This window comes from Pongo abelii, chromosome 6, assembly GCF_028885655.2.
Source record: "Pongo abelii isolate AG06213 chromosome 6, NHGRI_mPonAbe1-v2.0_pri, whole genome shotgun sequence".
NCBI classification, from domain to species: Eukaryota; Metazoa; Chordata; class Mammalia; order Primates; family Hominidae; genus Pongo; species Pongo abelii.
This window is the reverse complement of record NC_071991.2, coordinates 134,409,625-134,437,194: the sequence shown is the minus strand read 5'-3', so window position 1 is coordinate 134,437,194 and position 27,570 is coordinate 134,409,625. Positions and strand designations below refer to the sequence as shown.

At 36.2% G+C, this 27,570-nt stretch overlaps 1 protein-coding gene across 1 annotated transcript; it reads right to left on the bottom strand.

Moving 5' to 3' along the window:
* Nucleotides 1–27,100, bottom strand: CHRM2 (cholinergic receptor muscarinic 2). The gene is made up of 3 exons (XM_054559871.1): nt 25,656–27,100; nt 883–1,075; nt 1–220 (listed from the first exon to the last, which is right to left on the bottom strand). The coding sequence occupies exons 1-2, from the start codon at nt 27,050–27,052 to the stop codon at nt 1,033–1,035; spliced, it is 1,440 nt and encodes a 479-aa protein (XP_054415846.1). The 5' UTR covers nt 27,053–27,100; the 3' UTR covers nt 1–220; nt 883–1,032.
* Nucleotides 27,101–27,570: the final 470 nt, after the last annotated feature.

Genomic DNA, 27,570 nt, shown 5'->3' with positions numbered 1-27,570 from the left:
ACTTATCAGGTTTTTGTAAGACAAAGCTCTTCTCATCATGGCAATGTGGAGATAAACAGAAAAAGAAAGCACTAGGAAGTGTTCTTTCTGATAATAGCATAATGAAGTTACAGGTGTCTTCTTCTTCCTCTTCTCTTTCTCTTGCTTTTTCTTCCCCTTCTTCTCTTCCTCCTTCCCCCTCCTCCTTCTTCTGTGTTTAATGAGGTCATTCTTATCTAGGCTAAAAGATGGTTCATGTTACTCATTATCAATTCAGCATGAGAAGATGAATCACTTTCATAACAGGGTGTGTGTGTGTGTGTAAACTGTTCCTGGTTGTCATGCCATAGTAAAGACTTTAAACCATAGACAAAGCCCTGTGAGCAATTCCATTAAAGAATTGGAAAGTGCTCATGTTTACCATTCATGGAACAGGTATATCCAGGGGACCTGCCAGACCCAAGTTGAATTGAAATTGGAAACGAAAACAAAAACAAAAACAAAACAAAAAACACCTTTTTTGTTTGTTTGTTTGTTTTTGGAGACAGAGTCTTGCTGTGGCGTGATCTCACGTCACTGCAACTTCTGCCTCCAGGTTCAAGTGATTCTCCTACCTCAGCCTCCCAAGTAGATGGGATTACAAGCACGCACCACCAGCCCTGATAATTTTTGTATTTTTGGTAGAGACGGGGTTTTACCATGTTGGCCAGGCTGGTCTCGAACTCCTGGCCTCAAGTAATCTGCCTGCCTTAGCCTCCCAAAGGAAAAAAAAGAAAAAAAAAAAAAACAACAAAACAAAATGAATTAAATAAAACTCGAAAACAAAACAAAATGTTTTATCACTTTCAGAGTTTATACCCAAGAATAAAGTTATTCCCCTTTGGGAAATAAGTAATCACTTACTTTCTCTCCAATTTGTTTTGTTTTCTTTGAATTGTTCATTCACTCTTTAAAATTCAGGTTTGTTGCTTACAGTCTTTTGTGAGTTTTCCAGGCAGACTTACACATCCCCACCTCCCAGCTTTGAAGATCTGTGTAAGTGATTTTAGTAGATCATTTCACATCATATTGTAGTAATTTGGTTTTCTCTGAATAACTGAAATGACCAAAAACAAAGATCCCTGATTAACTTATAAGCTGTTCATGGCAGATGCTATTTATCACACAAGGAAAATGGTATTTTATTTTTGAATATCTTGCCCTCCTAAGAGATTTTACTTCACATTCCTACTTAACCCATTTTCCAAATGATGTCATCTGGAGAGGGAAAGTGGGCACAGGGGATCCAGAGCAAAGGCTATTTGCCCCCGCTTTGTGTGATTCTTATCTTTGAATTGCTACAGAAATTTAATGAAATTCTCTTACAGCACAATTGCACTGGACCATAATGCTTCATTCACCAGGCTTTAGTTTTCTTTTTCCACAAAGTACATACTATTACTATGTTATAATGTAATGGTCAGGATTGAATTCTTATATTGAATCCTACTCACTGTTTACGTGACAACTCCAAATGCTACTATAATTAAATCAGCCCATATTCAAACCCATCAAGGCTCTTCTGAAAGCCTTAAGTAGAAATAACTACCATTTGTTGAATAGCTTTAGGCTTTTGAAACCAGAAGAGAAATAAATGATTTAAAAAACAAAAAACAAATCACCAAAATGTGGTGCTTTTGAAAGTAAATGCCAGCATTGGGATAACTCAGCTGAACTGTGAGCCCTTAGCTGCTCCAGATATTTGACTATGTCCTTCAAATTTAAAAACTACTAAAGAGCTAAAAAAAAGGCACTCATATATAGAATATTTTTCTGGGAATATATGGTTGACTATCATTTTCAAGCAAAGATTGTAAATGCATTATATGTCTGGCAAGAATCTTGGATTTAAGAAAACCACAGAGGTCACAATATCTTCATTAAACCATAGTAAAAATATTTGGAAAAAGAAAGCCAGGATCTTAAAAATGCCTAAGGACCTAATACCAGTTCAAGAAACAAAATTTATGTCACTCATTTATAGTGGATCTTATTTTTACCTTAATATTTAGATTCTGATGATTTCTATAGTTCTTTAAGAAGCATGATTTGGATACGAATGCTGAGTATAAAAGAAAACAATTTTTGAAACCTTACCGCAGTGACAGCCTAGTAGTAATGAACACACTCAATGTCCAGATCTTGGCTTCTTTTTACCATTCTCCAATAAACAAACTCAGGGATCCCTGGAGAAATGGCTGATTCTAGGGCTGGGATGGTGTAAGTACAAGTTGAACCTGGAACTTACTTGTGGTCTCAAAAGTTAAAAACATGTTCAAACAAAACAAAACAGACAACAAAACAAAGGGTTGAGACAAGTCAAATTGACACAGGAACCAACTTCAAAGAGCTTCCAATTATCAAAGCTAAAACAATTTTTACAGTAAAATAATTATAGTATTGGATTATATCACAATGAATAAACAAATATCCATGAGTGCTGACGGATGTGAATAAATAATTGAGTAAATAAATAAAACATGGAGAAAGAGCAAATCATTGTTAGAGAAGAATTACAAATAATTGTCAATTTTCCTCCCCTTTAGTATGGACTGGACTTAGTGATTCACTTATAAGGAACAGAATATGAAAAGGGGGAAAATAGTAACTCTGTAGCAGAGAAACCTGCTAGATACAGCCTTAACCAAGTAATCAAGGTTAACATCATCAGTGATCAGTCATGTTGATATCATATAACCTCTGATTTGATGCAATGAAAGGACACTTCACCTCTGTGGTATAATTCTCCAAAACTCAGAACCCTAGTTACTATGATCTGAATGTGTGTGTCTCCCTCAAATCCATATGTTCAAACCTTAACCCCTAAGGTGATGGTTTTAGGAGGTGGTCTTTGGGAGTAGAGCCTTCATGGATGGGATTAGCTCTTTTATAAAAGAGCCCCCCAGAGATCTGCTTAAGCCCTTGCACCATGCAAGGACTCTGCAAAAGATGCCATCTGTAAACCAGTTAAGGGGCCCTCACCAGATAACAGATCTGATGGTGCCTAGATCTTGGACTTTTCAGCCTCTAGCACTGCAAGAAATAAACTTACAGGGCTTGTAAGCACTCAGCTTATGATATTTTGCCATGTCAGCCCAAGACACTTGTCTAATCACAAGAAAACATCAAGCAAACCCAAATTGAGGACTATTCTACAAAAAACCTTCTTTATGAGTAATATTCAAAAGTGTCAAAGTCATGAAAAACAAGACAGAAATTGTCACAGACTAAAAGAGACGAAGGAGACATGATGACTAAATGTGGCATGTAATCTTGGATTTGATCCTGGAACAGAAAAAGAATACTAGTAGAAAAACTGGAAAAGTCTAAATTAAGTCTGTAGTTTAGTTAATAGTATTGTTAACAAAGTTAAGATTTTAGTTTTGACAAACGTATTATAGTTAAATAAAATGCTAACATTAGGGAAAGCTGGTTGAAGGGCATATGGGAGCTCTGCATTATCTTTAAAACTTTCTTTTAATCTAAAATTATTTCAAAGTAAAAAGTTAAGATAGGATCTTTACACAAAATTGATACTTTTAGAATAAGTGCTTTCCATATGTAATGGGAAAGCATTTACTTCATCCAGGAACTTTTATTCCTATTCTCCCCATGTGCTAGAAAACACATATTTCAAGGACAAAACTGATATTTATGATCCTTAAAAAGATCACTAAAATACATGGGTCTACAAGGACTGAACCTGTAACCAGAGCCAGTGGTTCTCAGTTCTCACTGTGCATCAAGCATGTAGGGTGCTTAATAAAATACAGAGGCTAGGGCCATATCCCGAGGCTCAGGTTTCATTGATCTTAGGTAAAGCCAAGAAATGAGTATTACTTTAAGATTGTTCCAGTTGATTCTATTATGTAGCTAGGCTTGAGACCTACTGTATTAAATCTATTGAGACATGTAGGAACTGAGATTCCAAAAAAAGGATGAAAAAATAAAAAAAGCCAGGAACTTAATGTTATCATAAATCCCCAACAGAGCCATTAGTTAATTTTCAAGGGGGGAAAAAGCCAAATATGATTGTTCTAGTAATAGACTAATTATTCATATATCACAATTATAGGACAGATATGGGAAGTGTCAGGAGTACCAGAATTGAATATAGAATTGTCTTCATAAATAAATGTTGATTTTTCTACATTGGATGGAATGTAAAGAAAGAGAGAGTCAAAGCAGCATGGGAGAAATGCATGAAAATGAGGATCTGTCACTTATTTTGCCCAAGGCTGTCCTATTAGCCTTACCCAATCAGAGTGGCAGTCTTTTCTTTATGGCTGGTATCCCTTCAGATTAGTATTCATAGATTGCATTGTTATTGGTAAGTGACTTTCATAACATATTAGCTACTATGCATACTAATTCAGAATGATAGAAGAGTACTAATATGAGAATAAATTTGTACTTGATTTCCAACTGACTTCATGGTGCCTCTGAATGTCAAGAACTGAAAAGAGAGAGAGAAAGAGAGAGCAAAAACAAGTTAGAGCAATTGGGAATGAGAGAGAGAAAAGGGAAGAGGGAAGAGAGAAATGGGGTTGGAGGTGGGGGCAGAGCTGAATTCTTATCTCCAGCAACCCTAATCCTACACACATCTAAATCAGCCTTAATGGGCTTTTTAAATAACAAGGACGGCTTTGTTGTCCCTGTAGTTTACAATTCAGAATTTACTCATCTTTTTTTCAACAGGGATTAGGAATCCTCACAGCTCAAAAAGCGCCCTGAAAAAAGAATGAAATCATGTTTTTTGCAGCAACATGATTGGAAGTGGAAGCCATTACTTAAGTGAAATAACTCAGAAAAAGAAAGTCAAATACCACATGTTCTCCTTTATAAGAGGGAGCTTAAAAATGCTTACACATGGACATATGGAGTGGAATAATAGACATTGGAGACGCCAAAAGATGGGAGGTGGGAACAGGGTGAGGGATGAGAAATTACCTATTGGGTATAATTTACATATTCGAGTGAAGGTTACACTGAAAGTCCAGACTTCATTATGCAATATATGCATGTAACAAAACTGTACGTGTACCCCACAAGTGTATATATTTTTGTAAAAATAAAAGTAACTTGGATTATACTACTGATTTTGATGACTTGACCTTAGAGCTTGATGTTAGGGTATTTTTAAAAAATATACTTTGGTTTAATTTTTTCACATGTATTTTACCACTATTTGCTATAGATTGGCTGTTTGGGCCCTGCAAAATTCCTATGTTTAAATTCCAATCCCCAATGTGATGGCATTAGGTGGAGAGCCTTTGGTAGGTGTTTAGATCATGAGGATGGACTCCTCATAAGTGGAATTAGTGACCTTATAAGAAAAGACCCCAGAGAGCTCCCTCTCCACCCCTTCTGCCACATGAAGAAGCAGCAAGAAAATGGCAGTCTATGAAGCAGGAAGTAGACCCTCAACAGACACAGAATCTACTGGTCCTTTGGTCTGGGATTTCCCAGCCTCCAGAACTGTGAGAAATAAACTTCTGTTGTATATAAGCCCTCCAGTCTGTGGTAGTTTGTTTTCAGCCCAAACAGGCTAAGACACTATTAAAAACACATTTATTGAACATTTGCTATGTGGCAAGTTTTATTCTGAGTTTAAGGAGTCCCACTATGTGATGCATAGACAAATTGTTATTGTCACAGGAAAGGGGTCCCAATCCAGACCCCAAGAGAGGGTTCTTGGATCTCGTGCAAGAAAGAATTCAGGGCGAGTCCACAGTGCAAAGTGAAAGCAAGTTTATTAAGAAAGTAAAGGAATAAACAAAATGGCAACTCCATAGACAGAGCAGCCCCGAGAGCTGCTGGTTGCCCATTTTTGTTTCTTGATGATACGCTAAACAAGGGGTAGATTATTTGTGCCTCCCCTTTTTAGACCATATAGGGTAACTTCCTGACGTTGCCATGGCATTTGTAAGCTGTCATGGCACTGGTGGGAGTGTAGCAGTTTTAAGCAACCAAATCTCCTGAGAACTCACTTTCTTGACAACAGCAAGGGGGAAGTCTGTCCCCATGATCCAATTACCTCCCACCAGACCCCTCCTCCAACATTGGGGATTACAGTTCGACATGAGATTTGGGTTGGGACACATTTCTATAGTTTTAGCAATTTTATGCATGTAATCTTTTGGGATTGAATTTTTTTCATTCACTATAATTCCCCGGGGAATCATCCAAGCTGTTGTATATTTCAGTAGTTTATTATTTGTACTGCTAAATAGTACACCATGATATGACATACCAGAGTTTGTTCAACCATTCACTTGTTCATCTGAGTTGTTTCCAATTTGGGGCTATTACAAACAAAAGTGGTATAAACATTCATGGATGAGATTTTGTGTGAACATAAGTCTTCGTTTCCCTGGGATAAACTCAGGAGTACAAATTGCTGGGTTGGATAGTAAATACGTGGTTGGTTTTTAAGACACTGCCAATCTGTTTTCCAGAGTGACTGTACTATTTTGCATTCCCATTAATAATGTATGAGTGATCTAATTTCTCCACATCCTGGCCAGCATTTGGTGTTGTTTATGTATGTATTAGCCATTGTCATTAGTGTGTTGTGATATTTCACTGTGGTTCTCATTTTTATTTCCCTGATGGCTAATACTTATTCGACATCAGTGTATCTTCTCTTGTGAAATGTCTGTTCATGTCTTATGCTCATTTTCTAATTAGATTGCTTGCTTTTTTTATTGTGGAGGTTTGAAAGCTCTTCAAATACTCTGTATACTATTTTTGCAAATATTTTCTCACTGTTCATATCTTGTCTTTTCATCTTGTCCACAGTCTTGCAGAGAGCAACGGTTTTTAATTTTTATATCAGTTTTTCCTTTTATGTCTCATGCTTTCGATGTCAAATCTAAGGTCACTTTTTCTAGCCTTAGAAATCAAGTATTTTTTCCTATGTTTTTTTTCCCTAAAAGTTTTGTAAATTTATACTTACTTTCAACTTTATAATGCATTTGCATTATATTTGGTATAAGGTATGAGGCTTAGGTTGAAGTTCACATTTTTGTTGTAGATGTCTAATTGCTCTAGCATCATTTGGTGAAAAGGCTATTTTCCTTCTTTTTTAAATGTTTGGTAGAATTTTCCAGTTAAACCATCTGGCCTGGTGACTATTTGGGGGGCTATTAGTTTTAAATTATAAATTCAATTTTCTTAATTGTTATGGAGCTATTCAAATTATTTACTTCACATTGGATGAGTTGTGGTTATTTGTGTTTTCAAGGAGGTGACCTGTTTTATCAAAGTTGTCCATTTTATACATGTATAATTTTTTGTAGCATTCTGTAATCATCCTTTGGGTTATTTGCAGGATGTATAGTGATATATGCTGTTTAACTTCTGAGATCAGTAATTAGTATCTTCGCTCTTTATATTCCTTTGTTCATCTTTCTAAAGGTTTGCCAATTTTATTGGTGTTTTCATACAAGCAGCTGTTTGTTTCATTTTTTTTTTTGAAAGTAATTTTCGCTTTTACCATTTTATTGCAAATTTTCAAATTTCTCATGAAAACAGAAATATGAACAAGTTCATCAGCAGTCTGGAAATAACTCATACTTGTAGTGAAATTACAAATTGTCCTTTTAAAGAAATGCAATAATTATCCATATAAAATGGAATATCTTTATGCCTTAAATTGCATTTTATTAATAATAAGAATATAAACTTTTCCATATCAAATAGTCTCTAATTTATATTTCTGTTTTTGGAGGGCCACCATTTCATATATTCTGCCAATTTTGGAGGGCCACCATTCATATATTCTGCCAATTTTTTATGAAGTTTGTCTCTTTGCTATTGATCTGCAAAAGCTGTTTATATAGTAAGGACATTAATATTTTTCATTGTGTACATTGCAAATAATTTCTAGTTTGGCTTTATCGTTAAGGAAGTTTTGTAACAAATTTTAAAAAAAGTTTTCAAAAGCAAACATAAAAATCTTTTTTTTTTCTTTATGATTTCTGCTTTGGATATCAAGGCCTCTTTTTTTTTTTTTTTTTTTTGACTGAGTCTTGCTCTGTCACCCAGGCTGGATGTAGTGGCATGATCTTGGCTCACTGCAACCTCCACCTCCCAGGTTCAAGTGATTCTCCTGCCTCAGCTTCCCAAGTAGCTGGGACTACAGGTGTGCACCACCACACCTGGCTAATTTTTGTATTTTTAGTAGAGACAGGGTTTCACCATGTTGGCCAGGATGATCTTGATCTCTTGACCTCGTGATCTTCCTGCCTCTGCCTCCCACAGTGCTGGGATTACAGGCGTGAGCCACCGTGTCTGGCCATTTTTTTTTTTTAAATAACCTCATCTCTTTAAAAAGCAATTCCCTTTTTTATGTGATCTATCATTTGTGTCTGACCCTTTCCCAAAGAGTAACTTTCTTTTTTGTTTTTAACTTTTATTTTAGGTTCAGGGGTACATGTGCAGGTTTGCTATATAGGTAAATTGTGTGTCATGGGGGGTTTGGTGAACAGATATTTCATCACCCAGGTAATAAGCATAGTACCTGATAGGTAGTTTTTTGATCCTCACATTCCTCCCACCCTCCACCCTCAAGTAGGCCCTAGTGTCTATTTTTCCCTTCTTTGTGTCCATGTTTCCTTAACGTTTGTCTCCCACTTATAAGTGAGAACATTCAGTATTTGATTTTCTCTTCCTGCATTAATTGGCCTAGGATAATGACCTCCAGCTGCATTCATGTTGCTGCAAAGGATATGATTTCATTCTTTTTTATGACCACATAGTGTTGCATGGTGTATACATCGTACCTCATTTTCTTTATCCAATCCACCATTGATGGGCATCTAAGTTGATTCCATATCTGTGCTATTGTGAATAGTGCTGCAATGAACATACAAGTACACGTGTCTTTTTGGTAGAACAATTTACTTTCCTCTGTGTCCTTACCCAGTAATGGGATTGCTGAGTTGAATGGTAGTTCTATTTTAAGTTCTTTTTTTTTTTTTCCACAGGGTGTTGGTGTCCCCCTGTTGCCCAGGCTGGAGTGCAGTGGCAAGACTGGCTCACTGCAACCTCCACCTCCTGGGCTCAAGCGATCATCCCACCTCATCCTCCAGGAGCTGGGACTACAGGTACATGGCACCATGCCCTGCTAATTCTTTGAGAAATCTCCATACTGCTTTCTACAGTAGCTGAACTAATTTACATTCACACTAGCAGTGTATAAACATTCTTTATTCTCTGCAACCCTTCAACCATCTGTATTTTTTTGACTTTTTAATAGCCATTCTGACTGGTGTGAGATGGTATTTCATTGTGGTTTTGATTTGGATGTCTCCAGTGATTAGTGATGTTGAGCATTTTCATATGCTTGCTGGCTGCGCATATGTCTTCTTTAAAAAACTGTCTACTTGTGTCCTTTGCCCACCTTTTAATGAAGTTGTTTTTTTGCTTGTTAATGTGTTTAAGTTCCTTATAGATTCTGGCTATTAGACCTTTGTCAAATGCATGGTTTGCAAATATTTTCTCCCATTCCGGTGGTTGTCTGTTTACTCTGTTGATAGTTTATTTTGCAGTTCAGAAACTCTTTAGTTTAATTAGGTCCCATTTGTGAATTTTTGTTGCAATGGTTTTTGGGGTCTTCTTCATGAAATCTCTGCCATAGCCTATGCCCAAAATGGTATTTCCAGGATTATCTTCCAGAGTTTCTATACATTTAGATTTTATATTTAAAAGGCTTAAGTTTCTAAAGTGTTTTTCTCAGATGTATGATATTAAAAAGGGAGGCAGATAGTAATAGTCACTCAATTCATGAGATATTCTGTAATTGGTAGTGTTTGTAAAGATCTTTATGTCTTCTTGATATAAGTGGACATTTTAATGTGTTTTGAAGCCTCTAAACTTTGAGCATTTCTGACCAAATGAAATAACATACAAAATGAAACACATTATTATATTTGATTCGGGAAGAAACTTATAATTCACACTTTTGTAGATGAGGAGGCCAGAACAGAAGAAGCAAGAGGTAGGGATAATCAAAATATCAGAATACTTAAGTTTGTCTCACAGGTAACTGGCATCTAAATAATGTTAGAGTCTTCCCCAAACTTATGAAATATTTCCAAATGTTCCAAAAGAGTAAGATGATCTTACTTGCCTTCAGATAAAGAGAATAAATGTGCCCCTGCCTAGTACAAGAACTAGTTCTGTTGCTTATATAATGCAATAACTTCAAATTCTCAAAATCTGAATTTCTTAGTGATTCTAATGATTTTCATAGTTATGTTTATCTTTCCAATCAAAAGAGCTCAATTTTAGAACAGTGGTAAATATTTTAGAGAATTGGAGTGTTGATTCATGTTTTCTTTCATTTTGTTCATTGCTGCTTATGATTTATGTAGAGCAAATGTGTTCTTTGTCTTCTGTTTTGGGAAGATACATTAATCTTGAGTTCAGATTATAATAATGAGTAAATATTTCAAAACCGTCTTCTAAATAACCACTGTGACACTTTGTTTAAAATCATCTTTATGTATATCCACTTGGCTTCAGCTACACAGGCTATGTGATGGAAAAAAACTTTTGGATCTTCCCTGTGCAGTACTGGATCTCACAACCCCAGAATAGAGCCAGATAAATCACTTTCACTCCATAAATATTTTCTGAATAAATGATTTTATGAACAAATGGAAGAATTTGTATTAATTGGCTCCTGGTTGGTTTGGTCAAACAATCAAATTAAGTCGTAATTCTAAAATAGATGTCTAATTTTCTATTGTCCTCTGAATTCTTAATCCTTGTGCTCGTACTGATATTCTGGCTTTTGAATCCATCGCTTCAGAATTGGAGTCCAAAATTACCTTTTAAACATTTCATGGGAATTAAAGAATCTTATGCTTTCTATTTTCATAAACAATACTTATTTATTACCTAAGGACATAGTTGGTAACAATCCATTCAGAATCGATGCATTGAGGAAAGTTTAATAAAGGCGCTATGTGCAGAGGTGAGGATGGTGTTTAGGAAATCCATACAAAAGAGAACAGTGCAAGATGCTGGGGCTAGTAACAGAGAAGTGCCATTACCACCCTTCAGCCTGAAAGGCCAAGGGAGGGGGATGTTACTGGACCCAGATTGCAGGCCACTTGGTTGGCCTCTTGTAGGAGGACACAGCCAAGTTGTGGTGGGTGACCTCAACTAAAAACTAGAAGATAAGTTTTAGTTATGGCTAAGAAGCATATTAAGGCAATGCATATAGGTCAGCTTCCCAGAATCCACAGAGCAGGATGGAGAATGTAGTGGACCAGGAGGGGCTGGAGAAAGATACTCAGCATGCCTTGATACATAATGTTGGAATCCAGATGTAAGGACTCTGCCTAATGACTGATGATAAAGTATTTTATTGTGCTTCCTACACTAAGCCAACTGCTTACCTGAACAAATCTCTCTCTATTGCTCCGTTCAGTTGTCCTAGCTCTATGTCATTCACTAATGGGAACTCCGTAATTTGCTACAGTCCTTAGCTCTAGCTTATCTCTTCAATTTGACTTTTTCTTGCACGTCTGATTTTCCTTTGAATCAAAAAATTGTTACTGACTCTTGAGACAGTTCATGTAAGAAATATGATTAGAGCTCTTGGGAGTGAATAAAGAAAATTGAAAACACTGCTTTCCTATAGGAAACATCAGCTTTCATATTCAGTAATTTAATTTGAAAACCTCAAGCAGCTTCATCAGAATTTATCCTAAAATATTTCTAAAGATGACTTTGATTTGCTCACCCTCCTCCCTCCACCACATACACAAAATAGAAGGAAAGAATTTAATTTTAGCAAGTTGGATTCTATCTAACATATCAGATCTTGATGATTCACAAATTATTTTGAAAAGTGAATATAGTAGCCATTTGAATGGGCATGCTATTTTGAAGTAAATAAAAAAAAAACTAAAACCACTGGATCTCATGGCTGGCCCCAACCAACCCCATGGGAAAAATGTAGCCAACTAGTCTGGACTGATATGACCCCAAGTAGCATTTGTTTACCTTGGAACAATATTCTGAAATTATCTGAGAGTAACCCTGGAAAGACTTGCCTTATAAACTCCACCTCATTAGGGTTGGAAGATACAATAACCTCTACTATAAGCGCATATCAACTCTATTTTTGGTCCCTTAATCTTCTACTGCCTGAGTGTGCACTTTTAAATATGAGAGAACAAGCCAGGCATGATGGCATGTGCCTATAGTCTCAGCTACTTGGGAGGCTGAGGCAGGAGGATCACTTGAGCCCAAGAGTTTGAGACCAGTCTGGGCAACATAGTGAGACAATATCTCTAAAATTAAAATTAAAAAAATACGAGGGAACAATTTGTTTCCTTATGTGCAGGAATTCAAAGTGATATAGGCCAAGTCATTTAACTTCTAAATTAAATATCCCTTATCTGAAAAAGGTGATAATAGTGTCCACCTTATAGGGTAGGTGTAAGGATTAGCTTGGGTGAAGTGTGTGATGTTCACTGTATAAATTGGTAGGCACTTTATGAAGGGGCATTTTGTTCCACTAACAATGGTTTCTATGGTTTTGCTTGAGATTAATAAGAATAGTTCTGTTTAAAGACTAATATCAAAGTATCTGACCATCTAATAGAAATTTCAAAAAGCTCTATAACTGTAAGAGGCTCAAGAGGGTTTAAAGAGGGGGGAAACTCAGGCCTAGACTTAAGTTGCCTCTGTGTGCCCAAGAAGCAGAACTCCCTGGTCAAGTCTCCAAAGTGGAAGTTTCCTTTAATGTAGGATTGAGAGCTGGGCAAACACTTCTCACTGGGGACTGCAGGTCTTGGGGATAAAGGACAGGGCATTGGTGGAAAAGAAGGGCTGGGAGAAGAGACCCTTTTTGCTGTGTCCCCAAGCCAGCCTCGCCCTCGAATTCTGCAGGCCCCGCGCTCCCTCAGACACCTGTTATATTTATGGACCAGACACTAGGGGAGCATCAAGCACAGCCTGTCTGGGTGCAGCTTCTTCAGCTGTCTGGCTACACCATAGAAACTGGGCATTTCAGGAGGCATCACTCGGGTCACCCTGAAAAGCCCCTGGGGGGTTGCAATCCTGGAAAATATTTCAAGTAGCTGCTTGAGCTGGATGTACAAAGAAATTAGCAATAAAATAATGCTGTAATGTTGTATGATACTTCAACTGTACAATAATATTGTCACTTATCATAAATGTACCATGGTTTTGTTAGCAATAAAACCATAAATAGAAATAACAATGAAAAGAAATCTATTAATCAGGTGTTAATATAGGAATATATACTGTACATATATTGCATTATATAAGTATATTATATATTATATATGTAAATATACATTACATATACATATATTATACATATATATAGATATATACATATTCCCCAGAGGTTTAGACTGAGGAAACCAGGTCAAGCTGCTTCTCAGGTGCTTCCTGTATAATTAACCACTTTTAGATTTGAGTCTTGGCTATTCCATGTGCATCTGTGACCTTGGGCAATTACTTGATCTCAGAGAGCTTCCAGTTCCTCATCTATAAAATGAGTACAAAAATTTCTCATATGATTAACACCAGATCTAAAAAAATACCTGGAATGTAAAATGAGCTAGAACAGTGTAAGATATCAATAACCTTATTACTGTAATTTACATAACTATTTAAGCAAAACGCTAAAATGATTTGAGCAATGTCTCAAAAGAAAAGAATAATTATATTCTATCTGGAGTGTTTCATAGTTAATTCCCTTTACTGAGGAAATGGTCTCAAGTTTCCAGAAGTATCACTTATTTCAGAAAAGCACCAGCTGGGTTTACAGGACACTTAGGACTATGCAAAGTGAAGGCTAAAAGCTCTGGAATCTTCAGTCTCTATTACAGTTTTCCATGACAGTAAGTGTTATACATATACAACCTTGAGTACTCCTCTTTGTCAGGCACTCTGCTAGGAGCTTTTCAAACTCTAATTACTTCTAATCCTCAAATTAGTGCTTATATAAATATATATATAATTTATAGCAATACTATGTATATATAAATATGGACTATCTTTACATATGAAGAAATTAAATAACTTTCTCAAATTTAGATATCTAGAAAGTAAGGAAAAAATGTTAGTGAGAGAAGAGTGATCATGTATAAAGCACTGTCTTAGGTGAACAAATGTAGATGTGGTCTTTGAACTTTCAAAGCGTATATTCTATAGGTGGAGACAAAAATTTAGTCAAATAATCTCTCATGCATAAATAAAATTTCAGCTATGAAAATTGCTATGGGAGCTATAGTGGGGGATTTGATGTAGTTAGAACACTCAGGGAGATGTACCAGAAAGTCTCATCCTGGATCTGAGATGCAAAGGGTACTTAGGAGTTATCCAGGTAATGATGGGTGAGGAGAGCTTTCCAGGCAAAGTATGATTAAGTGCATGTGCCAAGGTCCTTTAGCAGTGGGTGCATGACGAGGACAGGTGTGGCTTGTGCCAATGTGGCAAGCGCTGTGCAATCACATGGGAGTGTGGTGAGAGGTGAGGATGGAGAGGAAGGAGGGGCTATGCCGTGAAGTGCTCCTAGGCCAGATAAAGGATTCTGGACTTTGGCAAAGGAGGGAATCACCCACAGATTTGAAGCAGATTTACCTTCTGAAAAGACTGCTCTGGTTTCAGTATAGAAGACATATGGGATGGGGTCAGAGCTGATGTGGTAAAATCAGTTAGGCTACCTGTGCTGTGTAGAGGTATTAGTGGAAATGGGAGAAGTTCATAGATTTAACAGATTTGATATTTATGAGGTAAAATTGGGAGGACTGGAGGTATAATTAGAGGTGAAAGTCAAAGGTAGTGCTTTGGTTTCTGTTTTGTGCAACTGAGTAGAGGATGGGTTAGGAAATAGCAGAATGGGGCCAATTTTGAGGGTGAAATCAGGAAGGTAGCCTTGAACATGTTGAGGTTGAGAAAGGTGTGAGAAATCCACAAGGGGTGCTCAGGTGGGTAGACAATAGTCTATACAGTGCTGGTGTTCAATGGAGAAGCCTGGGATAGAGGTAAGATTTATGTTCTGTCACATTTAAGATGATAATAAAAGCTGAGGTTATAGATAAGATCAGATCAGGATAGAATAATGAAATGAGACAGAGGCCAACGTGAAGCATCAAGGAAGTTGAACTGCTGATTTCCAGGGAGGCTGAAGCAAAGTCTTTATGACCATTACAGTCTATAGAGAGCATCTGCTCTTGAAAGTGGGGATAAGCGATAAATAAGGTTGTAACCAACCTCAAGACTGAAAGAATCTAAGTTTATATCATAACCTTGAGTGCACGAATACTTCTGAATAAATTCTTCCTAGGGCTGGAATTGCTACCACCTCATTGACAAGAACACAGTCAGCTCCAAGCCAAGTCACCGTGGTACTTCTTGACCTGTGTACACTTGAGGACATTTGATATGAGTTTTTGTGGGTGTTGACTTTCTTCTTGTTTGGAGAGAGAAAAACCATATTGGATAGATGTCTTAAAATCAATTCTTTGTGGAAAGTATACAAAAACAGGAATACTTCCTGACACGTCTAGTCCACTAAGTACTGATCTAGAAACCAGGCAAACCTGGAGTCCATCTATCCAACACTTTAGGAATGCCAGAAATGTAGAACAGTTGGTAGAACGAGTACTCCTGAGCAATTTTCATCTGGTAGATAGTGAAAGCAAAATGAAAAGTCTTTAAGGGCAGAGCCAGAGCTCCCGGTAATTTGCACTGAAATTAGTACTTAATCAAGTGAGGAACTTGCACTAATTGACATTCTTTCTTAAAGAGTAGTCAGGAGTACAGAGTCTGGTTTCCAAGATACTCACAGAGATATTCTAAACATGACGAATCATTTGATAAGGGGAGTTACGGTGGTTTTTTGTTTGTTTGTCTTTTTTTCCTTTTTGTGGAGAACAGGGTCTCACCATGTTGCCCAGGCAGGTCTCTATCTCTTGGGTTCAAGCTATCTTCTCGCCTCTGCCTCCCTAAGTGGTAAGATTACAGGCGTGAGCCACTATGTCTGGTCATGATGAATCATTGTCTTTTTTAAAAAAGCAAAATATTTTATTGTTGTATTTGTTGTATTTTCTGACTGGCGTAAGGATTCATTTAGGGATATAGTTTGGCAAAAACACATCCAAGGACACGGCATGTAAATATTATTCTTCAACTCTTTCTGAGACTTGGCATCACTGTTTCCTCAGTACTGAATTTGGAAGTTGAAATATCTTTGTATATATGCATCATCAACACTTGAGCCAATACTCCTTTGGTATGCTGAGTATTTTCCATTGGTACATACCTCATTCCCTGCATTTGCAAGTCATTTTCCATTAAATTCCTAGTACTGTTTCTTTAAACATGTTCTTTCTCTTTTATAAATAAAGCATACAATATGTATATAATTATACACACTTGTATAAATACGTGAACTTGATAGTAAAACTAACTATATGTATACAGTTATATATAATCCCCTATCCAATTTATATATAAAATTTGGATTATCTTTAAAGATCCTGTCAAAAATTATCCTTATGTCATTTGTAGAATATAAAACATATCTTTTTAAAAGAATACTAACATTCTTCAATTTTTCTAGTATGTAAATTTTCACTCTTAAATAACCTGTGTGATTTGGAATTCACATACATTTAAATAGTTGCCTTTTATTACAGAATTTTTTAAGACTAGGATTCTATACTACGTGTGTATTTCTCTCAAGTGAATGCTATATATCTTACTCATAAAAAAGTGAAGCAGTGGAAACAAATAAGAAAGATAACAGGTTCCTTTGTCATTCAAATTTTTAGAAATCATTACAGCTAAGGTAACAGTATAATCCTAATTTGTCATTTACGTAAAGTATTTCACCTGTACATGGCCAAGAAATACTGTTTGTTAAAATTTGCTTCCAAATAAGTATGCATATATGAAACAAACTTTAGATCCAATTTTCATCATGTCTGAAATTTTAATAATTTTATTTTCATTCATTTCTCCCAAGTTTGTGATAGTGTAGAGTTCCTCATACACTCTGTACCCAACAGGGGGCTCGACAGACTTTAATTTCTTGATTTAGGACTAATACCTAATGATGACTCATTCCCAGCTGCTGATTGTGCATGCTGAGATCTGCATTAAAACAGCACAGTCTAGATTACTTCACGGGGTGGCCATGAGACAGTGTCCACCACTTTGTGAACAAACTTTTAGAGCCCATGAGACCACAGCGGCAATTGCTGCATATTGTTCAGAAATAATTACAAATGGCAGTCATTAAGTACATAGAATTGCTTTTACATTGTATGTTATATTTTTGCACTTTGCTCATTTTTTTTTTTTTTTTTTTTTTTGCTATTTAGTGTATGTGTCATTATTAGCAGTTTTCTTATACAGCCATGTACCACTTAACAATGTTTGGTCAAGGACAAACTGCATCTAAGATGGTGTCCACATATGAGTAGTCCATTCCATAAGATTATAATACTGTAATTTTACTGTACTTTTTGTATGTTTTTATGTATTTAGATACACAAATACCACTGTTTTGCAACTACCTACAGTATTCAGTACAGTTACTTGCTGTACAGGTTTGTAGTCCGGGCTACAATATACAATAGGCTATACCATATAGCCTAGGTGTGTAGTAGGCTGTGATGGTTAATCCTGCGTGTCAACTTGACTGGATTGAAGAATTCAAAGCATTAATTCTGGGCATGTCTGTGAGGGCGTTGCCAAAAGAGGTTAACATTTGAGTCAGTGGACTGGGAAAGGCAGATCCACCCTTAATCTGGTGAGTACAATCTAGTCAGCTGCCAGTGAATATAAAGCAGACAGAAATATGTGAAAAAGTGAGATGGCCCTAGCCTCCCAGTCTACATCTTTCTCCCCTGCCAGATGCTTCCTGCCCTCAAACATGGGACTCCAAGTTCTTCAGTTTGGGACTTGGACTGGCTCTCCTTGCTCCTCAGCTTGCAGACAGCTTACTGTGAGACCTTATAATCATGTAAGTTAAGACTTAATAAACTCCCATTTTTATATATATATATATATATATATAAATACCTATGTATATCTTTATGTATATGTATGTATGTATCTGTCTGTCTATCTATATATCTATCTATCTATCTATCTATCTATCTATCATCTATCTATCTATCTAGTTCTGTCCCTGTAGGAGAACACTGACTAATACGTAGGCTATACCATATAGATTTGTGTATGTATACCTTAGGATACTCACACAACAACAAAATTGCCTAAACATTTCTCAGAACGCATCCCTGTTGTTAAAATATGCATGACTGTATTTTTTTAAAAAATTGGTTTTGCTTTCTGAGATAGCAGTGTCAACTACAACACAAAAGCAATCCTCAGAAAAATAGCAATTTTTGTGTTTGCCTTTCAAAACATTTATAAAAATTACCTTTAAAACATTTTAAAAGATAAAAAAACTAAAAAGAGATGAAATAACTAGACATAAGAAAAAAACATAATAAATGGACATAAGAAAACATTACAAAAATTTATTTTTCCAAAATAATAAATAATAATAATGGTTTAGTAAAAGAAATTCTGTTAAACTTTTATTATTCATTTGAGAGAGTTGAGGGATAATTTGTTTTCTTTTCTCACTGGGACTTCATATTTTATCGTTCCTGTTTCATTCTAAATTTTATTCCTTATGGATTTTTTTCTGCTTAAATACAAACTTGTTCAGGTTACATTTTCCATGCAGGTTAAGTTATCCAGTAGGACTGAGAAAAAAGGAAATTATATTGTTCAACCACTTAATATTTGATGTTTAAATTACTTTGATTTACTTCTTTATTAATAATTTTTAAAAGTGAGATACCAAGAAAATAAAAATAATCAGATTGTTAATCTTACTTTTCCTCAAGATGGAAGATGCATACATGGCTTTCCTGTTTATTAACTCAGAACACAAGACATTTTGACCATTTGCTCATCTGTTGCATATTAACAGTAAGCTTCATTTCTAAATTTCTATACATTCCATAAGTACAAAGAGCTATATGGCTAAAAAAAAAAAAGTCTGAGAGGGATTTTTGGAAGAAATGTGCAGAGAAGTTATCACTGTTTCCTCTCCTCAGCACTCTAGATTGTTATGCTGACATTTAAAGCACCATCTTATATAGTAGTAGCATAGTGCTTGAGGACACCCATTGTGAAGATATGAATTTGTAGATATGTTTTGTATGTGTTATGATGTATTTCTCTGATATAAACATGTTTTCTCACCATGACCCCATGTAATCACTGGTATGTGATGAAGAGATGGCCTGCAGACAACTGGAAGGCTGTTGGTGGCAGACAGAGAGCTAAAACTCACTCATATGATTCTAACAGATTTAGAAAACTGTGCAGGGAACTGACCATTGAGCAAAGAGGAGCAAATAGAATTTTTTCTTAAACACCACTCAGCTGAACTCTAGAGTTCAATGGCCTCTAGTAATATTCCAAATGCTTTTGGAAGTAGTAGAAAGGTTATGCCTCTGGGCACTGTCAAGATAGGATGAGACCTGTGTGTGTTTGTATGCATGTATGTGTGTGTATTTGTATGGGCATATGTGTGTTTCTGTACCTGAGTATTTATGGTTGTGTATGTTTCTTTGTGTGAGTATGTGTGTGTTAAGGAGGAAGAGGTTGATGGATTACTTCTTAAATGCAAATATTTTTTACTTGCCGGTAATTCTAAACAATATTATAGCAGAATGATTCTTTCTTAATACTCATATGAAAGGAAAAAGAATGTGTTTAAATGCAGTCTCTGGAAAAATACATGATGTAGGTGATGATAGAAAAATATATACTTAAAATATATATTTTAGTGGAGATATCACAGACAGAAGTCAAGCATCTATTGCATTTGTCTTTAAACCTTGATATGTGCTATGGCTTGAGTATGGTTTCTCTCCACCAAAACTCATATTGAGACTTGGTCCCAAGTGTAACAGTGTTGAGAGGTGGTGGGACCTTTAAGAGATATTTGTGTCATCAGGGGTGCCCCTTTCTGAGGGAATTAATGCCCTTTTGCTAGAGAGAGTGCATTCTTGCAGGTCTAGGTTAGTTACCATAAAAGTAGGTCATTATAAAGTGAGATTGTCCCTTGTATTTTGCCTCTTTTGCACAGGCTTCCACCATGTAATTGCATCCACCATGTTACAGTGCAGCATGAGGCCCTAACCAGGTGCAGCAGCCCTATTTTGAACTTTCCAGCCTCCAGAACCATGAGCCAAATAAACCTCTTTTCCTTATAATTTGCCCAGTCTCAAGTATTCTGTTATATCAACAGAAAACAAATTAAGACATTATTCTAATGGTGATTCAAGTAAATTTATCATTATGGTTAGTTTTAATCCCTGGTGTAAGAGCATGGCACTAAAAGCTTCTCAAGAGAGAAAATATTGGAAACATGTTATGAGGTGGAAAATTCTTCCTTAATGATGTTTTTGCTGTTTCAATATTTGCAATCATCTAGTCAGGAATAGCATTTGGCATTTCATCGATACAGAATTCAATTCAGTTCTCAAAAATGAAATGAGAACACTTCACTGGAACAATATAAAACTAATAGGAATTGATAGAAAACTCAAATATTTTTCTTTTTCTAGAAATGACTTTGGTATAGACAAACACATCAATTCACAGTGTGAATTGTCATAGGTAAAATTTAGAAAGTAAATAGACATAGAATTATGCCTTAAAATTTGAAGAGAACTCAAATTAATTAAAAAATGACTACAACTGCCTGACTTGGTCTCTAAAAGGTGTAATAGTAATCCTTTAAATGTTCATATTTACACTTTTTATATTAAAATGTAAACATCTCCTGGAATTGCACGTACAGTGCCAACTAATATTATAACTGTATTAGCTAACTACAGATTTGTGTTAATGGATCAACGCAAATGTTCTTGGAAATGTGGGTAGTCGAGAGGCAAACAAGGAAAGGAAGAGGATTGCTATTGAGAAAATATAGGCCACTTAGAAAAAAAAAATCCCACTTAAAATTTCATGGGGAAACTTCCAATATTATGCTATACCTCATTAAACATTTCTGGAATTTAATGTATGGGATGTTGTATTGGACCGAAATTGAAAAGAGTGATTTATTAAAATATGGTGCTTATACAAATTTTACCTTGATTGTCAGAGTGAAAAGCATTCTGAAGGTCATCCTTTTCTCCCAGTATGATTATTTTTTATTCCACTAAAATCAGTTAATTTGGAAGAGAGTGAAACTGTATGAGAAAGGGTTGGTTGCAACCTCATCAAGTAATCAGACACTAGATCAACACAGCTGTTGGAACAGTACCAGCTGGGAAGATTCTAGTCAGAAGAGGCATGTCAGGGGCACAGGCGAATAAAGCATTGTTGTCACAGGGAGTGATACCAGAAAAAATTATTAATTTATTCCTGTAAGAGATATTTAAAATCTGCCCTGCTCTTAAAGATCATAAAACGGTTTAATCTTAATATGGGATTTTGGCTGTTCTTAAATCTCTTCCTTCAAATGAAAATAATATTTTCTTTGAAAATTGGGCATATAAAATCAACTTTGTTATTCAGAAGCAACATATACCATATTGCATATTAAGAGTTTGTGTATAATATATTTATTTGCATACAGAAATATGTATTTCTATTGTACATTTTATTATTTTATTTATAGAATATATATATATATATATATTTAGCACATAGCATATTCCAGGAAGATACATTAAATATGCACACATTTCATGCTACAGCGTGCACTCTTTAAGAGAAGCATTTTTAAGAGGCATGGTATTGAATATACATGCTGAGAATACACTTTGCACAATTTCATCCAGCTTTGGGTGCTTTCCTAAACTATTTGCAACACCGGTACTATGGTTGTTGAAAGGGATATTATGAAACTGGGGCGAGGAGGAAACTATCAATGAACTAAGTAGGAGAAAATAAAAACAGACTTCATTGCTGAGTAATTGTTGCCATCATTTTGAATTCCCATCTCTCCCAACGTCAGATCTTCAGGATCAAAAAAGCAAATGAACAAAGAGCAGGAGTATGTTGGACATCCAGCTTGTACATTTCAAATCAGAAAGCTTACCCCTTGTGGCTTCTCATATTGGTTACTCTGCCCTAATACTTGGGAGCTGGCATTAAATTAATGATGAACTGGTAAAAGGAAAATCATTTCTTGTTTCGAAGAAATGAACAGACTTTTTCCATATTCTTAATCTCCTCTTCTTATAAGACCACTCTGGGATAGCTACATTATTGCTATGAGGAGAGAAAAAACAAAGACCTTACAGATTCACCTTTCCAGTAAATGCAAAGAAGATAAATGACATTGTTTCTGAAAGAGGCTCTTAATATTTTTTGAAAGGAAAAATTGCAGCTCCAGTAGAAACTGATCATATCAACTGCAAATATTTTGATGGCCAACTGCTGCAACCTCAACTGACTAGATTTGTGGCAATCATAATTGAACATTAAGATGCTGGAAAAAAGATGTGCGATATGCATAGTCTGGTGATTTTTGATATGTAGATGTGGCCTGAGTTCCCAATCTGTGACTGACACATACACCAGACTCAGGAGAAAAGTGTTTCTGATACATGATTGGTGAGTATTACCTTTTTCTAACAGGTGAGCAATTTGCATTGATATTCTAAAAATAATGCAGAATTATTTTCCCACTAATAAGAGGCAAGCTTTAGAAATCCCTTAAAGTAGACAAGAATTTCTCAACCTTGGCACTATTGACATTTTGAGCCAAATAATATTTGTTTAAAGGAGTTGGGGGAAAATGTCCTGAGCATTATAGGCTATTTAGCAGCATTCCCAGCCTCTATGCACTAGATACCAATAGCATTCCTCCCAGTGTGGCAACCAAAAATGTCTTTACACATTGCTAAGTGTCCCCTTTTGGGGAGAGGGGAATTGTCTCTGTTTCAGAGCCACTGAAATAGACAAATCCAGCAGTGGTTAATAAAAATCCTTGAATATAATCTCCATGTCTCTCCAATCATCTATCATTTTCAGCATTCCTTCCATTTTTCTGATCTGTTTGACAAAGTTTCCATGGTGTCAGTCTATCTTCAATTTCTTTCTTTAACGTGACAGTTTCTCTTTCAATGAGGTTGCGGTGGCTGTGGCAAGGATCAGTAACAGAGGGAGGAAAAGGAAGGATACAATGGCAGCAGAGACTAAAAGCTTGATTCATGGTGCATTGGATTGTTAGAGCAAACAAAAAAAGACCCCGAATCCTGAATTCTGGATGCCAAAGGGTTCTTCCCAACTGAAGCCAAACCTACATCATAATAATACAATAAATTAAAAAGGGAAATACTTGGCTAGTCAATTCTCTGGTTTTCAGAAACTCGAGGAGCCCACTGGCTTGATGTTATTTCCATTCAACTGATTCCTTCATTTGAATAAACAATATGAAAATAAATATGAATTTAAAATGTAAAAGTGCATGTTGAAGTAACTGTAGGTAAGGGAATCTCTATAAATGAATGCTTTAAATATGGAAGATTAGTTTGGGGGTAATGACTGAAGTTATTTAAACAGGAAATTGTTTTTACGAAGGATAAGTCAAATATAAATACTGCTGGCAATTTGCTTCTTACTAAGTTATAAGTTTTTTGGTTTTTTTTTCCTCATGCTTTTTTTCCTCCTTAACTCTCCAAAATGTTGAGGTGGCATCTATGAGGCTAATCATACAAAATAACTCTTTTAAGTGCTGGGGTCTAATATTGACAAATTTACCATGTAACTAACATTATTATTACTGGACAAGATATCATAAATCTGAAATCCAAAATATGAAATTTGCAAATGCATTTATAATTTGATTGCCATTGATTGAGCCATTTTTAGAAAATCTCATTGGAAAACTACAGCAAATAGTGTAAGAAAAATATAAAGGATAAAAATAACTAGCTGTGTGTGAATCCGTATAATCCTAATCCTATATTTATTTAGACGACCAAATAAAAAATCTCTATGTGGCAAGATTCTATATAATGCCACCACTTAGATAATAGTTCCTGACATGATTATTATGGTCTGGAATTAGATGGTGAGATGTGGCATGGCAACAGCCACCTACATCCTTCTGTCAGATTCTGTGAGCTCGTTTGGCCTCTATTTAGTTAGCCACTACATTTCTGTCACAAAGATTACTATAATTCTATTGATAAGAGAATTTTGAAGTTAAATAATGTTAGGGAGAATTGACAATTTGAGGAATATGGAATATGTCATTGTTTCAGTAATAGCTTTTAAAATACCATTTTTCCCCTTTCACGGGGTCATAGATAATTGCAGACAACTTCACTTGGTTATAATTTGAATATCATCCTTTAGCAGGCATTGGATAGAAGGTCCTATTCTCTAGGGACTGGCCCAGAAATCACTGGTGCTATGTGAGTATGTTAATCCTGTTTAGGATTCCAAATAAATAAAACAGCATTCCTTTCTGCTGACAAAGTCAGGAGTTCATTTTCTATAAGTTAACATTTCATACATGGGTCAGGCAAATTCAGGTTGAAATAGAATGTCCTAAACTTCTATTTTTTAATCTTAAAATTCACCTGATTTTAATAAACTTGGTCCAACTAGATCATCCATTATTTAATTTGATGAAACCTCAACTTTACAATGACGTTGGTTTCTTAAACAGGTTTATGTTTTAGGTAGGATATTCTGTTGAAATTAAAGGCTATTTAGGAGAAAATCAGATTGGTTTAAACATTTCGCATATAGGATCATAAACGCACTAAATCCTTATAGGCCTTGATATCCCCAACTAATGCAAAGGACACAGTGAGGAGGGGTGAAACGTCTATTTTCATGGCTGTCTCTGGCTAGATTTAGTGAAAGTCCTGTAGGTTTTGCCTATAAACAATATAGAACAGGGATGTACAAAATAGTGGCATAACAAGAAGAAAAATGGTGTGACCTAGTTGGGGTTTTTGTTTGTTTGCTTTCTCTTCATGGTGGGAAAAAGAAAGGCAAAAAATAAGCATTTATTACATTGCAATCCTTTAAATAGGACCGTAACAAAAGAATAAAATATGCTTAACACTCTAGAGACCATTTCTGCATCCTTCTTTGATTTTCTTTCTTTACGTCCCCATTGTATAGTGCCTATTTCTTTATGTTTAAGTCTCCATGTTTACCTTGTAACTGTGGCATTTCCTTCTCTTAAGGACACATGAGAACAACAACAACAAAAGTAACAAAAAAGGAACAAGGTTATTCCTCTTGTGCAGAGACTGATAAAATTGTAGATTCAGAAGCCCTTCTTCAAGAGAGTGTGAGAAAGAGTATATCGTTTCTTAAATCCACAATCCCAACATGTTTCTTTCATTGTCTCATTGCTCCTAATACTGACAGTTTATAAGGTGCAATTTTTGAAAACTGGAGCCTAGGCGTGATAAGTGTGTCACTGCTGGGCTCCTGAATTGCACGTTTTGTAATCAGACTATAAAGTGCAATGGCAGAGATTTTAAAACTAGGAGCTCATTTATCCCTTTTATTCTTCTCAAGCTCCCCTTGCCCACCTTCTATCTTTTTCAAAGATGTTTTACCTTGTAGCGCCTATGTTCTTATAATGACACATGAGAAGGTGTTTAAAGGTCTTCTTGAAGGTGGCATTACAAAGTGCATAGCAGGCAGGGTTGATAGTGCTGTTGATGTAACAAAGCCAGTAACCAATTGTCCACACAGTGTTGGGGATGCAAGGTGCACAAAAGGTGTTAATGAGCACCATGACATTGTATGGGGCCCAAGTGATGATGAAAGCCAACAGAATAGCCAAGATTGTCCTGGTGACTTTCTTTTCCCGGGAAGGAGGAGGCTTCTTTTTTGCAGGCTGCTTAGTCATCTTCACAATCTTGCGGGCTACAATATTCTGCTTTTCATCTCCATTCTGACCTGAAGACCCCACTACCTCCACGGTGGTATTAGTTGGGGTACATGAGTCAATTTTGGGGGTCTTGGTGCCAATTCTGATGCATGTTTGCTTAGAATTCTCATCTTTGGAATGGCCCAGGGAAGTGGAGACTGTGTTTTCATCCTGGGTTATTTCGTCATCTCTCATATTAGAGGCAACAGCACTGACTGAGGTGGAGTCATTGGAGCTCTCCTTCTCTTCTCCCTGAACACAGTTTTCAGTCACAGGATCTCTGGGGGCTTTGCCATTCTGGATTTTGTTGTGCTCCAGGCCATCGTCACTGCTGGGCATGTTGTTATTGTTTGGCTTCACTATCCTTCCTTGTACCAGACTTGGAGAAACGGGGTCTTGGTTGGCAACAGGCTCCTTCTTGTCCTTCTTTATCCTGCTCTTGCTGGCTCGGGATATGTGCCAGTACAGCACAGTCATGATGATCACTGGCAAATAGAAGGCTGCAATGGCCGTACCAAAGGTGACAGCAGCATTGGAAAAAAACTGAATGTAGCACTCCCCATCCTCCACAGTTCTCACCCCTACAATGAACTGCCAGAAGAGAATGGCTGGAGCCCAGAGGATGAAAGAGAGGACCCAGGCAGCTGCAATCATCATACCTGCCATTTTTGTGGTCCGCTTGACTGGGTAGGTCAGAGGTTTTGTGACACAGAAGTACCTGTCAAAGCTGATGATGAGCAGATTCATAACCGAGGCATTGCTGACCACATAGTCCAGGGCTAGCCAAAGGTCACACACAACAGGTCCCAAAGGCCAGTAACCAATCACAGTGTAGAGGGTGTACAAGTTCATGGAGAAAACACCTATGATAAGGTCAGCACAGGCCAAGCTGAACAAAAAGTAATTGTTGACAGTCTGGAGGTGGCGGTTGACTTTAATGGAAACCATGACTAGGATGTTCCCGATAATGGTCACCAAACTGAGGGATCCAGCCACCAGGACAATAAACACCACTTCAAATGTCTTATAAGGACTGGTAAGAGCCAGGCTATTGTTAGAGGAGTTTGTTGAGTTATTCATTTTGTGTTCTCTAATCAGTAGCCAAGTAGCAAATAAACATTTAAACCTGCAAGGAAATAGAATAAAATTAACAAACATAATATAAACATCGCTTTAAAATACATAATGTTGTTTCCTTTTAAGCCACATTATTTTCTCCCAAATCTCCCTTCCCCTGCATGATTACTGTCTCTACCTGCTTCAAGTCCCCATATAAAAATCAAGACCTTTAAATGGAGGATTCAAAAGGACCTTTCAGGCTGGCAATGAACTTGAAGTCCAGTAATGTTTTGAATATGTCCTTATCCAGATATGAGTATCTATCTACCTAACTATCTACCTATATGTCTCATCAATCAATGAAACTTAGCATAATACTGATAAATTGAATTAAATAAACCAAAATTACAAACAACACTTTCTAAAACATCAAGAGATTCCTGAAATAGACAAAAATTAGTAAACTAGTGAGAGGACACAGTTATAGAAGAAAGCATAGAACGTGTAATATTGAATGTGTGACTTTTACAGTTAACAGT

Coding starts and splice junctions, on each gene's coding strand:
- CHRM2 (XM_054559871.1), bottom strand. CDS start 27,052: ATGAATAACTCAACAAACTCCTCTAACAATAGCCTGGCTCTTACCAGT. Junction 1,076..25,655: donor AAGAACATAGGCGCTACAAG/GTAAAACATCTT, acceptor TGGTCATTTCAG/TTATTCAGAGAAAACCAAAT.